The sequence below is a fragment of the Chlorocebus sabaeus genome, chromosome 11 (assembly GCF_047675955.1).
Source record: "Chlorocebus sabaeus isolate Y175 chromosome 11, mChlSab1.0.hap1, whole genome shotgun sequence".
In the NCBI taxonomy this organism is placed as follows: Eukaryota; Metazoa; Chordata; class Mammalia; order Primates; family Cercopithecidae; genus Chlorocebus; species Chlorocebus sabaeus.
The window spans coordinates 42,275,665-42,291,673 of NC_132914.1; the positions used below are offsets into that span (position 1 = coordinate 42,275,665).

The window sequence follows — 16,009 nt, forward strand, 5'->3', positions numbered from 1 at the left end:
AAGAATTCCAGTTAATAATCAAGGTAGGTCTAAACCTTTTACATAGATACTTTTAATTTTAATTCAGTGTGTTTTCTCTATTCTTTATTTACCAAGAACACGTAAAATCCAACCAGAAGACATTTGCTTTTGAAATTTGTCTTCCTGAACTATCCCAGAATTGATGGTTTCCATTCTATGTATGAAGTCTTACAAAGTAATGAAAAGTTGTGCTTTCAATAATAGGCCTACACATTTCATTTTAAGAAGAAATACTAGAAGATTTATTTTGATTTTTCTCTCTTCTCTTACTAATCATATAGAAATAACTATTATAAAATCACATTTCCTAAGTACTTACATAACCATTGAACATATGGATAATTAAAGTCCTTGATATCTCCAGAACATCACAAACTTTTTAAATTCTCCATTTAAACTAATTTTCTATTTCCATTGATGAAATATGTTGCAAATTGTATGAGACAGTGCACAAGAAACACTGCATATGTTTAAATTGTGATGCTGCCACTTTACTAGCTGGCTTATCTCAGACAAGAGAAGTAACCTCCCTAAGCTTCAATTTCATCTGTAAATTGGGAGCCATTATGAGAAACAAGAGAGATGATTCTTGTTAAGCTCTCACACTTTTAAAATGTCAGCTTAAAATATCCCTAAAACATATCCTGACATCTTACTGCATACTTAAGATCAAAAAGAGAGAGAGAAAAAAAAAGCAGTATTGAGGTCCTGGACAGTCAGGGATGCACACCTGTTCACTGAGTCCTTGCTAATTGAAGCATGTTCCACGAACCAGCAGTGTTCGCCTCACCTGGGAACTGGTTAGAAATGCAAACTTGTAGGACCCACCCTGAAACACTGATTGAGAATTCTTATTTTAACACAATCTCCAGATGATTCCTATCTCCATTAAAATTTAAGCAGCACTGAGCTAAGGGACATGCTCCTGTATACAGACCTTACAGCTTGTCTGAAAAAAAAAAAAAAAATTTGAGTCTCAGCAAAATTACCAATGTTATGGATCATGGAGGTCACTTTCCAAAGGTTAAAATCATAAATATTATATCTGCATATTATCTATTGTGCTATATGGACCTCAAATTATCTTTCCTGGGTTACTGAGTTTGATGCACAAGTATTTGTGAGACATCTCTTTATAACTTGCAATAATATTTATAAGTGAGGGCCATTATGAAGGCAGCTGAGAATTTTTTTTTAAACTCACAATGTAACGAAAGTATAAAACAATCAATAACTCCAGATCTGAGCCTTAAATCCTAAAATCCTGATGTGGCCCTATGGTTTAACCCAAATTCCAGAGACCATGTAGCCAGTTCCCTAATATAGACAACATTCTAGCAACTGGGGTGAAAGGGGTGTGAACAGGAGCTGTTGCCATTTAGAAACAAAATCTAAGTATATAATATAGGTGAAATATATACTGTGGCTCAGAGTGGGATTGCAGCAGCTATTCTGACAAATACTTTACCAGCTTAACATTCCTAAACTGGAAGAAGCTCCATTCTTACCACCACCAACTCCAGGAACAATTTTTAAGGCAATTTCATGTGGTATTTTTTATAGTTAAATATTTTTAAATTAGGGGCCAGCTTTTGCATAAAAGCAAATGTGCTTAAACTGTACTCCATCTCAACCATCTTTCAACTGAAATGTGTCTGAATTGGCGGGGAGCAGTGGCTCATTTCTGTAATCCAAGCCCTCTGGGAGGCGGAGGCGGGCAGATCACTTGAGGTGTTTGAGACCAGACTGGCCAAAATGGCCAAACCCCATCTCTACTAAAAGTACAAAAATTAGCTGAGCGTGGTGGTTGGCACCTGTAATCCCAGCTACAGGAGGTGGAGGCTGCAGTGAGTCAAGATCGTGCCACTCTACTTTAGCCTGGGCGACAGAGCAAGACTCCGTATCAGAAAAAACAAAAACAAAAAAAAGAAATGCATTTGAATTCTGCTTTATCACAACCATCTCTAAACTGAAAAAGTGAATTCCTTTCTGTCCCTTCCTCATACTAAGCTCCCATATCATTATGTTTTATTTCATTCCTAATCTATAATAATTTTATACCATTTATAAATACAGACAGAAAACTGAAGGCCACACACCATTTTCAAGGTAGCCACTGGAGAGGCCAGTGTGGCTGAGTTGTGGTTTTGTGCATTTGGCTGAGGACATGGAAGCCACGGCTTTATTCTCCAATGGGAACTATGTTGTCCCTTTACCTTCATTGTGCAGCTGGGGTGTCGGAGTTACTACTTTCCATGTAATTGCCAAAATCAACTTCAAAGATGCTTTAAATTGCCTATGTCTCATTCTTCCCTATTCTTATTTCAAAAATGCCATTTTGTATTATCTCAATTGAGAAGAAAATAAGTTCATTTTTAAAAACAATTACTTAACAGCGCTGGAGATAAAAAGTTGCATTTTCTGCCTGTTTTTCTTCTCTCTTAAATTGGGTCTCCTATAAATGATACCTAGATTATGGCTCTTTTGCTTTGGTATAAATCTGAAATCCTCTTACTTATTTCAAAACCTTATGGTATTAAGAAGGAGGACTAGCCTTCTGATCACCTAAAGAATCCCATTTTGGTCCCCTAGAACTGTGCTAGACAGTTTGATTTCATTATTATTGCAGACAAATTTGCATAACGCTTTCTTCTGAAAAGTCTTAGGACACTTAAGCAATGTCATTATATGTGCAGAGAAATTCTTTTGAGAAAGTGTAATGGGACATGAAAAATAATAAAATCCACAAAATACATTTATTCAAGGATTTTAATAATGAAGAGAAATTGCAATTCAGAGTGAAGAACTAGAAGCTGAGTACTCTATTATTTTTAAATAAAACATGATTAAATAGGCACAGTATAATGCCTTAGAGCCAGAAAACAGTATCCGTGTTACATCTACCGGAAAACTCACTTTCATATCAGAAAAAAGGGGAGGTCAATACATTCTTATGCCATCTGTGGAATTTACTGAAGATGCAGAACAGCAATTACTTTAACAATAATTTTATATGAGTGCACCAGACAACATTGTTTGTGGTAAAACAAGAACGTTTGGCCTTCCACTGACTATCTCTCATTAAAATATCTCCCATTAATTGCCATTTTCTTGTCAAGGTTGCTGGGGAAAAAGAAAAAAAGCCCCCTAATGCCTTTTCTAAAGATCTAGTGAAACCCGGAGAAACGTGCTGTTTTCAGGCTTCCCTCAGCACTGCCACCTGGTGCTCCCTTGCCAAAGGAAGAAAACATCTGGTCCAGCCTGGGTGACAGAGCGAGACTCCATCTCAAAAAAAAAAAAAAAAAAAAGAATAATTTGGCAAAAACTGACAATATTTAGTGTCGTAGTCTTTGACACAGCAACTCCATCCTTAGCAACTTACTCTATAGATAAAGCCATAAGACTGCACCAAGATTATGCATTAATGGCTTCCTGCAATATTGTTTCTCATAACAAATATATAAATGAATTAGAAACATCAAAATATCTTTAGAGAGGGAAGAAATAAAATAATAAACTAAATGGAATAATATGCAACTATTTTTTATTTAATATGAAAATATCTCCAGTATATGTTATTAAGAAAAAATAAAGTTCAGGAAAATGCTTAACATCATTTATAATACATAAAAAGCCTAGACAGGAAATGTGAGTAGATGCATGAAAAGTCATCTGGAGGGATACACAAAAACCAGAAGTTTGGAGGAGAAAGAATAGGGAGGTTTTTATGGTTCATTTTATATCTGTTTGCATGGTTTGCATATTTATTATATACATGCTTTTTTTTTAATTAAAGCATTAAAAATACTGTACTAGAATTGGGAAGAAGGAATGGTAGACTTAAACAACTTACAGTACCCAGGACTAGAATACAGGACACAACAGCTAAGTCACTGTGACATTGTAATCACTCTGTGATTCTGCCCTACATTTCCCTGGCATTCCAGCTCTGCTATGAGCTGACTAATTAACAGTAGATTTATATTTTTCTAAAGATCATTAAAATATATCACATGCTGTCTCATAGTAATTAATCTGAAGGCTGTACTGTTAATTATTCTAGTTTATTAATATATTGCCAATTCTGTATTTTTCCACTGATTTGACATTTATCAGTTTTTATAATGTTTAAAAGGTAGCAGCATGCCAGCTGCCTTTTTAAAGGGTTTATTTTTTTAATTAAGATAAAATTAATGACAGTACAGTATTTAGGAAGCCTACAGGATTATCTTAATGAAATCTCTCTTTAATAAATTTAGCTATTTGTCTTTAGAGAAAACATTCCCTATCAGAAGCTCATTATCTTAAAGTGATACACAAATGAACTATTTTTCTTGCCCATGTATCACATATACGTATAGAATTATAAAAGTGTTCTAATTCTATGATTTATTCAATGTTATTTCAAATACTAAATTAAAGTAATTTTAGTGAGAAAAGAAGGTCCAGACCAAGGCTGGATACGTGATTTCCAGTGACACCATTAGCTTTCAGCTCATTCAGTTTTTTGCTGTGTCATAAAATTCCTTATTGACTACAGACTTTCAAGAAATATTCTTAAAACAGTGCATCTGATATGTAAAACAACACACCTTTCTTTTGATTGCTACTTCTACCTTTTTCATTATTACATAATTCCTCTCATTCTATATTGGCATTCTGTTCATGTGGCCCCCCGTGTCTCTATCATATCAACTAATTTATAATTGTGTTCATGCATGAGAACCTCCAGTACATCCTGAATATTTCCCAGGCTCCCAGCATTATTGTAAAAACAACTATGTCTATTGGTTACTTTGTTTCAAAATTATTTTCTTTTTTACCATAGCCTACATAAATTATGTTTTCCCCCTCTGTTAAGAACAAAAAAAAATTGTTGGTAAATTATATTGTGCTGATTTTTGTTGAAAAGTCAAGAACACATGTTCAGAAATCTCTGATTCCATTTTATCAGATTATCATCCAATTTTTAAAAATCACTAAGTACTTGAGCAGCAATCATTTAATCTCCACTACCCCTACTTTGCTATGCATTTTAAGGTGACAGGACTAGAATCATCTATACTGATGTGCAAATAAAATAAGCCTCCCAAATTCCTACTTCTACTAAAAGCAAGAAAATTGTTCTTTGGAAAAGTATAAATACAAAATATTTACTCTTACTTTTTATTATTTAATATTAATGAAAGCAGCCCATAAATAGATTAAAAAGGCACTCATCTTCGTTAGTCACCTGGGAAATAACAAACCTGGGCTGTGGCACAATATCATTTACCAACATCATTTGTCAGAATGTTACAATTAAAAAGACTAAAAATGCCAAGTGTGGGTGAGGGTGTGGGGCAACTGGAATTTTCGTACCTTGTTGGTGAGAAAATAAACTAGGATAACCACTTTGGAAAACTGTTTGGAAAATTGGTTTTGCCATAGAGTCAAACAGTTTTACCCCTTGATCAAACTATTCCACTGTTTTAAATATATACCCATCAGAAATACATACATAACTAAGACCAAGAAACATGTAAAGAATTATTCTAGGAGTACTCTTTACATAGCACAAATTGGCAAACTACCTAACTGCTGTCCAACAATAGACTGAATTGTGGTACATAAACACAGATAAAATATGCGCAGCAATAAGTAAAACTGATCTGCAATGGACATTACAATGATGCAATAAGTATGAATGAGATGCAGCTACATTTTTGATCCGCATCAAAAATATGGATGAGTCTCACAAAGATGATTCTGAGTAACGAAGCCAGACACTCAAATCAGTACATAATATTGAGATATTAGTTCTGGGTTTCAACCTTGATTAAGATATGCCCACAATATTGGGGAAGAGAATGACCTTGGGGAAATCAGGACACAATTTGAGAGAAAAAAATTACCTTGTATTACATACTATTTGATCTTAGTAACGTCACTTAATCTACCTGGCATTATTCTTCCATAAAATGGGGATAATGAAACCATACCTCCCAAAAGCAAATGGCTGTTTCAAAAAACCCTTGAAGTCCTATGTAGCTTTAAGATCTAAAAGCAATGAACTAATAAGATCATTTCACTACTTTGTAATTTAATAAAAACATGGGTGACCCTTTTAATAAAAAACAGTAATAATAGTTAACGTTGTTCTAAGCACTTTATATTTATTACCTATTCAATGCTTACACCCTATGAAGTAGATATAATTGTTATTTCCATTATACAAATGAGGCAACTGAGGCCATGAGAAGTTAAGCAATTTGACCAAAGTCTCACAGCTAATAAGTTGTGGAGTCAGAATTCAAACCCAGAAAATCTGACTTGTAACTCACAGAATTAACTACTGAATATGCAAAGATATTACAGTAGGTCCACTTTAACTAAACCAAGACTGCTTTTAAAATTAAGTTTAAAATAATCTGATGTCTAATCAGCACAGATTAGAGATTTAATATATTTAATTTAATATAATTAAAGTGTAATCTATATATTATAATGAAACTCTGACCTTGCTCAACCAAAAGAATGATGATTTTTATTTATTCATATAATTCTGGACTCTGAGGAAACACCACTTTAACTGTTGCTACTAGGCAAATACCAACCAGTTCTGATGGTCACATTCACATTCCCTGTATTTGAGAACTTTCTGATAATGGAGGAAAGACATTACAGCATCAGTTTAGATTTGCCTCAGATTCCCTATTTTCATCAACTGCCTTTCCTGTGAAGCACAGCTCTGTATACAAGCCTGAATCTACAATCAACATAAATAAATAAATAAATAAAGGCACGCATCCATGTAATAGCATGAATATTCAGAAAAACTAAATTGTTTTATAAATTCAGTGACTTTTGGTAACGTTCAATTTCCTAGAATTTCAATCAATTATTTTCTGATAATTCTTTTTTTTTTAAATCTGGGTTGAGATTTTATGTACTTTAATCATATCTTGACGTAATTCTATTTCAGAGTTGAAGTCACCTAAAATATTTATACTTTCCATTTTCCACAGCTATCTTGAATATGTGTCACTAAATCTCCGTTTGCTAGTTGACAGCCTGAGACCGGGATAAAGGATGTGGAGGAGATGGTGACTGAAAGGGAAGAGGATGAGTGGTGAAAGCAAACTCTGCCGCCTAAGACTCAACTAGGATTCCAAAACACCTCTGGTGAGCTTAGCTACTGGTCAATAAAAGTAGATCACTTAGATTAATTGTAACAGATGGTTTTTTTAAAAAAAAGGAAAGCAGGCTGTCAAAGCACAGCACTTTCAGATGGAACTTCTCTGAGACCTCTAACTGCGTGTTCCTGAATGGCTTGGAATTCTGCTTATTAGGAAGATGGAGATAATATCTATTTATAGAGCTGCAAAGATCAAATGAGGCACAAAGTATGTGTCTTGTAACCTACAGAAGCAATATGGCTTCATTATGGCTGTAATTACTATGGCTTTAACGATTTGGCCTTGGCATTCCTGCCTTTGGATTTTATCCTCTGTTTAACTCCAGCACACTATTTTAATGGTCCAGGCAGGAAATTAAGCCCCTCCTCCCAATGCTTTGTTTACGTAGATTCAAATAAAGAAAACGCTTGGTTTCTTCCGACTTCTTTCCCAGAACAACAACCTTGTTGCTATTCACCAGTATGTATATTCAGATAACGAGCTGGAATTGAAGTTGCTGAGGGAAAGTACAAAGGAAGGTGCCAAATAGGATTGCCCAGAAACTGGCAAACAACTCTGATGAAGCAAGCCTGAAAGCATTAAAGGAAGAACACCAAAAAGTGACTGGCCGCATGCACGTGTTTCGTTCGTTCATTTCAATCTTGGCAGAGTCACATTCAGCAGTTAGGTTATAGGCTTTCCTTCCAAGGGCTTTAGAAACAGTAAGTGATTAATCTCTTTAAACAGTTTTCAATAATAATCTATTTTATCGTGTTTTGTCATTAAAAAGGCAATTGAGCAGAAGCATTTCAAAGATAGGATCAGTGTAGGGTCTAAGAAGAGGGCTTATATTCATTTAAAAGAGTATAAAACATAGGGATTTACTTCTACTCCACTAAAATTAGATTTTCATAAATTTTAACAGTGACACTACTGTGGAATTAACATAGGAAAATAAGACTGTTTCTCCTCACATGCAATGGTGATACACACACACATACACACACATAAGACATCATAGGTATGTGTAACTATTGGTTTCTCCCACTGTAAATACATATGAAAATCTGTACTATTTAAGCAAGTCAGTCAAAGGATTACTATTACATTTATTTTAAGTGTTATTTGTCTTCTACAAGACTTTTCAGAAGCACGTTTTCTGGATATTGTCAGTGACTTATTTTTAAATTGTGCTTTGCGGAGACTCATTCCCAAAAAGAACCTCTAAGAATATTCACCGTATGAACTAAATGCTTATTTCCCTATGGGGAAATATCTATGGCTGTTTACTGAAATTTCTTGCTAGCTCTAGTAAAATGTTAAATTCATTAAAACTAAAATTTCAAATCTTTAAAATAACAAGCAAACATAGGCATGAACCCTCTCTATTCCATGGTACTTATCTTATATATCATTAAATGTGAACAGAAAGATAAAGTCACTTTATACTTATTATTTTTTGGCCATATCTAATGAGAGCCTATGACTTTTTTATTTTTTTCCATTACCTTGTGGTCTGCTCACTGATTACTCACTTCCAGCTTTAACTATTTTCTATACGAAGCAAACAGTTGGTTTTCAATCATTAACACCAAAGACTGCCCGAAACACTCTTCATTAATGAATCTCAAAATATTTTATCATTTCATTATGTCTAACTGCATGCTTATTGGGAAGAATTCAAGAATTAATCTGATTTAGTCTGCAGTTTACTCCTGGTAACAGAGACAAATGGTAAGATCAGAATTGAAATTTACTTCTGACGAATCTCTCACAATGGCCCGTTATTTTAATCAACCTGTATCTAATAACACTGACAACACTTAATGAAAATCTGTCATATCCATGAATGACAACATAGAATTATGGATGGAAAGAAGGATAAAAGAAGTTAAAGCAGGGCCAGGTGTGGTGGCTCACGCCTGTAATCCCATCACTTTTGGTGACCGAGGCAGGTGGATCACAAGGTCAGGAGATCAAGACCATCCTGGCTAACACGGTGAAACCCTGTCTCTACTAAAAATACAAAAAAATTAGCCGGGCATGGTGGCGAGTGCCTGTAGTCCCAGCTACTCGGGAGGCTGAGGCAAGGGAATGGCGTGAACCCATCAGGTGGGGCTTGCAGTGAGCCGAGATCGCACCACTGCACTCCAGCCTGGGCAACAGAGCAAGACACCATCTCAAAAAAAAAAAAAAAAGAGAAGTTAAGGCAAAAACTATGATTCCTTGCTATCGTATTATGAATATGAAGTCATATATGTATATATGGTCCTTCTTCCTTCCTCTCTCCAACCACCTACAAAGAAAACTATATGATATTACCACAAGCTTCCTTTTATTAAGAGAAGTCCCAGAAAAATGCAGATTATTTCTCACCAAGAAAATTAGCTAGTGACATGTAAGAAAAATTGTATTCAATCCTTCCTAGTTCCACTGAATCGACTTGACTAGGCTAATACACTTTTATGAGATGGATTGGTTTCAATGTAAAGCCTAATAAAATTAAATATAAATGCATTCCTGAGGGAGTTAAACCAATGGACTATGAAGCAACTTCCTGATTTTTCTCTGATAGCTTGTCACCCTCAGCAGCTGTAGCACATTGCTACTGTCCCTCTCTCTCTCCATCCCCCTGCACTTATCCCCACTTTGTCTTTTTGAGAGTATACATATAAATACACTTGCATTTACAGAGCTCTATATATTCCACAAACTTTAAAACAACTCAGTTTTCATGTATGTTACTACTCCTTTGTGGAAAAAAAATAGCTAAATTTTTAAATACTCTTTTTAACAAAGGTTTAAGTGAAGTCTTTTAAAGTATTAGAAACATAAAGAAATTATTTCCACTATTTATTGAATGATCTAGAACCCAGTTAAGGATAGTTACAGATGATTCAAAAAGTATTTTCTGACATCAGAAGTGAACTGCTATATAATGACTGCTAAAAAGCAGAAAAGCTTCCACACACGGTGGTGTGAGCCTTTTTTTCCCTGAATGAAGGCCATGGCCCTTATCTACACTGGACAATCCTATAATAATGTGGACTTCTGTTGTTTGGGCTAATGGGACAGCATGTCTTCTGCTGCTGAAGGCCACTTGTGTCATGGATTTCCTTGGTTATTGTGGCCGTGTGGACCATTCTTAATCTATTTGGGAGACACTTACAATAAATAGCACAGACACTTACAATAAATAGTACAATTAGTGAAATGCCTTCCGGTAAGTTTCTTACACATCTTTCCTACTACTATCACTATATGAAATAGATTACTCCAAGAAAAAATTGTCCTACTGGAATAGGGGCATAGCATTTTAAAATGGAAAAGAACTAATCAAGCAAAACAGAGAAATTACTCTTCCTTTTTTCCATCACTTCTGAAAGCTATTTAGCTTGCCTAAATTAAACTAATGATGAGTGAATGCTTATTAATACAGAGCTTTATTTTTCCAAAGAAAGTATTCATCATAAAAGTTATACTCACATTTGCATTCCTTACAGCATTTGCCATCCACATACGCAAGAGCCGACTTAAGTGGGCAGTCAGGATTCGGGCAGATTAGAGTTTCACACTGGATTGTTCCATTCTGAAAAGGAAACAATATTTAAAGAATTTCCATGTTGGAGTTTAGTAGTTTTCAAGAATTTTTGAATCCATTCCTTAAATTTTAAACTCTTCGTATGAAGAGAACAGAAGAGGCCATTGCCAGGAGGGGAGGTGGTGCTGACAATCACCACAAGGAGGCGCCAAACTGGAGCCAAGACCACCATCAGGAATTTGATTCCTAAAGGTGGCCAGAGCTCCCAGGTAGCTGGCTGCTCAGGCTTCCCAGACGTTTTATTGACTTCACTACACCACATTCCATCTTTTACTCAATTTGACTTTTGCTCCCCATTTTAAAAATTTAGGAACATATCATGTTCCTGAATAAAAATTGTATCACGCACACGCACATGCACGCATGTGTGTGCGTGCACAGGCACACACACACACAGTTCTGAACGACTTTTCATCTTTTTATATGCAAGATACTCTGTTTTTTAATAAACTGGATGAATTTTGAGAAATTTTTTAAAAAGCCTAATTCACATAGATGTCTGACTTCTTTCCAGAAAAACAGCTTTAACAGATGAGTTCATGTGTAATTTAAAAGTTTAAAACCAAACTCACTTTGAACTTTTCTTTGAAAATGAACATACATTTCTGAACTCATAATGCAATAAAATATTCCACTTCATTAGAGAGCAATTAGCAAAATCACATTTATTTAAACTCTATAATTTGTATTCCACCATATTAGTAAACTATTAGATTGTCCCAATCATTTAAACTCTATCATTTGTTTATATTGCTCAATCTGGACACAATATTTAATGCTGCATATGACTTAGTTTCATCAAAATGCACTCATGAAAACACAAAGGAGAAAAATCTCTGGAAATATTAAGGATAAGAGGATAGTCTTCTTTAGGAATCACTTTACCTCATTTAAATTGCTAACTTCATGTGTGTACTGATAAACTTTATAGCATTCCTAAACCATAATCATCTTTAGAAGCTAGACAGTGTTTTTAATAATGCAATACAGTTCTTTAGATATGACCAGGTTTGTTGGCACTTTAGTGTTGTGTCTTGAGGAAATGGGTCTTGAAATTTTCATGATTACATTGTTTTAATAAATTTTTAAAGAGTGGGAGCATCTGAGTTCCCTTAGTCTCAATTCAAATAGAGGCCATACCAGGCATGTGCAGTTCTTACAGCCGTCTGTCCAGGACTCAAATTCTCGGTAGGTGGTTCCCTTCATGGTGCAAGTCCTTTCACAATAGCACTGATCCAATCTATTCATTCGCTGTTCAGCTCGAGACAGCTGTGGCACAAAAGAAGGGGTTTTACATTGTTCATCCTTCCAGAAACACAGAAATGTGAAACACTCCAGCAGGCATCTATTTTTTTTTAAGTATGTAGCAGTAACGATGGCTGTGCTCATCAACCACTTGCCATAAACATATTTAAGACTTTAATTTTAAAGAACGTTTTTTTTTCTCCTTTTTGTGATAAATTTGCTCCCTGCCTTAGAAACAAACAACATAATTTATAAGACACAAATCAAAGGTTAATTCAAAACAACATCACTCAAATGCAGAGAAGCATTTTCCATTTAAAAGAAAAATGTTTAATTTCATTAATATGCTTATTCAAGCAAAAAATACAATTTGGAATTTGTGTTGTATAAGAAACAAATCATACACCATACAACACAACCATCAGGTAATCTGTAACTACTATACAAAATTATAAGTCTAGTGAAATTGTAGGTAAACCTGATATGTGCTTAAGATATTAGTAAATAAACCCAGAACTGTAACATAGTGATAGAAAGCATTTATGGGACCATTTCTTTGATACAATTCTGGTGTCTATATTCTTTACACTGTCCTCCTGCCTCCTTGCTTGTAATGAAAAACTAAATAAAAATAAATAATAATAAAAACTAAACAATAAATCCTCCTGTAGTAAACAGTGTATAAATTAGGTAATCTGCCTCATTCCTGATTTACTGAATCATTTGTTATACGGATGGCTAGGGTTTTAATATTTATAAGCCTTCCCTTAAGCAGGGATTTAGAGTCAGTCCTAGCAAACAGTATGGTATAAGAAGAGCCTTGAAGGTGAAAATCTATGGTTATAAAAGGAAGTATTGGGAACATCAAGGATTTTTAAGCTTCCTCACTGTATTTTTGAGTAGCTTTTACCTTGGCTGATGTTTTGGCTAAAATATCCTGTAGCTCCATGATTTTCTGCACAAGTCCATGGAAGTCATTGCAAGTTGGACAGGCTGGAATTACAAACACTACATTTGGTCAAGATGCATTTATAAGGGGTTCAATCTGGTTAAGTCTATGCTGACAACTAATACATGGGAACTCCACAGTGCAAGAACAAATAGACTTACTGCGATTAAGATCTGGGCACTGAGCAATAAATCCCTGGGGCATGACAAGTAATTGCACATCTTGCATTATACCCTGTGTGTGAAAAATAGAAAAAAAAGACATATTACTTTCATTTGCTCAAATTATGTTCAATGGTGAAGTTCACGAAGGAAAATATTACAGAACACACTCACTAAAATCCCTGAGTAAAAAGTCTTTGTTAATATATTATTTCCACTTCATACCAAAGGGAAAGAAATTCATCAGGCACAATAGATGATTACCCAGGTATTCTCTTATTGATAATGTTTTTAAAGCCTTAAGATTAAATGTCAAGATATAATTAAGAAGCAATAGTTATGTTGTTTTGAGAAGTTATTTTTAGTTAGCCACTGACGGGCTTGAAAATGACCTTTAAAAAAATCAACCTGATGATAATTTCTAGCTTCAGCAACTCTGAAATTGATACCAATTTTAAATTAACTTTAATTATTGGAAAGAAAAGAATAGAAAAACTGAGTCATGAAAGCATGCTCATTTGAGCATTTCTCATTTTTCAGTTGGATCTTTTAAAACTAATTTCTCAATTCAAAAAGGACAATAGATTCATTAAACTGCTACAGCAAGATATAGTGATGAGTTCTTATGAGTACAGAAAGTTTACAATGATAATTTTTTAAACGCCAGTTGGAAATGACCTGTTTTACACAGAAAATTTTATCACATGTTTATAGACAAAATTTACATGCATACTTAGTCATTAAGTTATAACTAGCTTCCAGCTTGCTGGGCTCTTAAAGCAAAGGCCAATGGTGGTTCAGAAATGATCTGTCAGACACATCCAGCTGTCTCTTTTATCTGCCACCCTCCCCCCATTTCTTCATGGCCTTTATATATTTTATTAAATAAATATTTTACTTTATCCATTTAAAAAATGCAAACGAAATATCTAATGACAGGGATAACAGTACCAACATGATATCAAGATAATTTTAAACGTACCTATAAAGATTTACCAGTCAAATACTGGTCTCTATGTCTTGTACATGTTTAATCTGATTAATAGCATGTATCAATGTGAATGATAAATATTTAAGTATTTACTGTGTGGGTATTACTGGATCCATTGTGTGCTTGGGCCTAGATTGAAGAAGTAAATTGTGTACCAACTCTTATCACTTAGAAGCAGCAACATAAAAACAAGGCTACCGTGTACAGTTATGTAACAGTTTGTGCACTGTACAACTCTAATGGATGCTATTTACAGACTACAATAAAGAGAATGACCCCTAGAGTTGTACACATAATTGACATGTGGAGATTTTGAGGCCACACTCAGGCTCCATGGGAAAGACTGTCACAATTAAATACAGACAAGATTTGGGACTCACAGCATACATCTGCTATCCCTTACCTGGGAAAAGTACATGGTTTCAGGATTTGCAAGCATGGAACCAATTTCCCATTTGTGTCACTTACTATTTGCCTGGCTTTCAGCAAGTTACTTTGCCCCTCTGTGCAGGTTTATGTATAATAAAAGAGAAAAAAATGACCCTGCATCAAGACTAGCAAGGCTACCATTAGATGGAATCATATATTTCAAGTATCTGGCTTCCTGGTAACAGACAATGTTTAAATACATTCCCAAAACACCTTTATAGAATTATAAACTTTGCTTAGAAAACAACTAAATTCACTGGTACATACTCTACCTTGAAATCTATGAGTTGAACCTATCACTTATCATTGTTTGATTTGGTAATCATTCACTGAGCCACTTCCATGTTGTAGGGACTGTCATAGTCACTGGGGGAAAATGATTGCACTATGGGCTTGTAGTCAAGTAATTCTCTGGACTTTATTTCTTCATCTTTAAAATATGGAAAGTTAGATGACATGTCCTTTAGAACCTCTCCAATGACGAAATTCTATGAAGTGTTGTCTCTAAGTACATACTAAAGGAAAAGATATAAATTATGACTGCTTTCTCTTTTGACAGATTTGTGCACATATGTGTATTACTTTCTCACTTTCCGCAGTACAAGGAGACCATGAATAATATATACTAAAAAGCTTTCAATCCTCTATTAACATCCTTGTAGAAGTATCATCAAAGGTTATATTTCAGTGGTGGAGAGTTTATTTGTATGTTAACATTTTAGATTTGTATTGCTTTGAAAGGTTAATTCAAAGAATGACATGTTAACTGCCCTGATTGCAGCCTTGTGATCATTTCTGTAATATCTAATGATTAAACTCACTGAAAAAAGAAGAGAAAATAATGTTTGCTGGCTAAATAAAATATTACTATTAAAAAAAAGAAATAGACACAAATTTTCTAACTTACAAATCAAATTGTTTTGTTTCACACCATAAAAAGTAAAATCTACATTCTGAAACTCATTAGAAAGAATTTACATTTCATTCTCAGACTTTTGCCAGAAGATACCTTGAAATATCCATGTGCATTATTTCTCTGTCCTAGCCAAAGTGTTGTGCCTAGAGGCAAGTCTGTGGAGGGCTTTTCTACCACCCTTTCATAAATTCTGCAAAAAAGAAACATCAAAGAAGGAAGGTGAGTAGACAGTCATTTCTCAGAATCTTCTATTTCCTAAAATGAGGACACTACACTTACTTATTGCAGTCAATGTGTAAAATCAAATGGGAAGCACTGATGGCTAAGGAGAGCTTGTGCCACTTGTCATCAGCCAAAATGTAAGGAAACACTTCTGTGTGAGGGCGGTGACTGCCTGAGCGGTAATGCAGTCTGACTTCATTCCGATGGCCACTACTTTCCAGTTCCAGGTACCTGCAGAGAGAAGAGCCACATGGGACACATTAAAAATAAAGTTCAAAAATGATTGAGGTGACCTCTGTCTACAGAAGGATGGAATA

General features: G+C 34.7%; 1 protein-coding gene across 1 annotated transcript in view; it reads right to left on the reverse strand.

The window, feature by feature from the left end:
* Nucleotides 1-16,009, reverse strand: part of NELL2 (neural EGFL like 2) — a 351,416-nt gene that overhangs the window by 236,686 nt on the left and 98,721 nt on the right. Inside the window, exons 5-10 of the mRNA XM_073020642.1 lie at nucleotides 15,750-15,923; nucleotides 15,564-15,660; nucleotides 13,135-13,207; nucleotides 12,935-13,017; nucleotides 11,920-12,048; nucleotides 10,665-10,767 (exon numbers count right to left, since the gene is read on the reverse strand). Of these exons, the coding sequence (XP_072876743.1) occupies nucleotides 10,665-10,767; nucleotides 11,920-12,048; nucleotides 12,935-13,017; nucleotides 13,135-13,207; nucleotides 15,564-15,660; nucleotides 15,750-15,923 (659 nt within the window). The remainder of the gene's footprint in view (nucleotides 1-10,664; nucleotides 10,768-11,919; nucleotides 12,049-12,934; nucleotides 13,018-13,134; nucleotides 13,208-15,563; nucleotides 15,661-15,749; nucleotides 15,924-16,009) is intronic.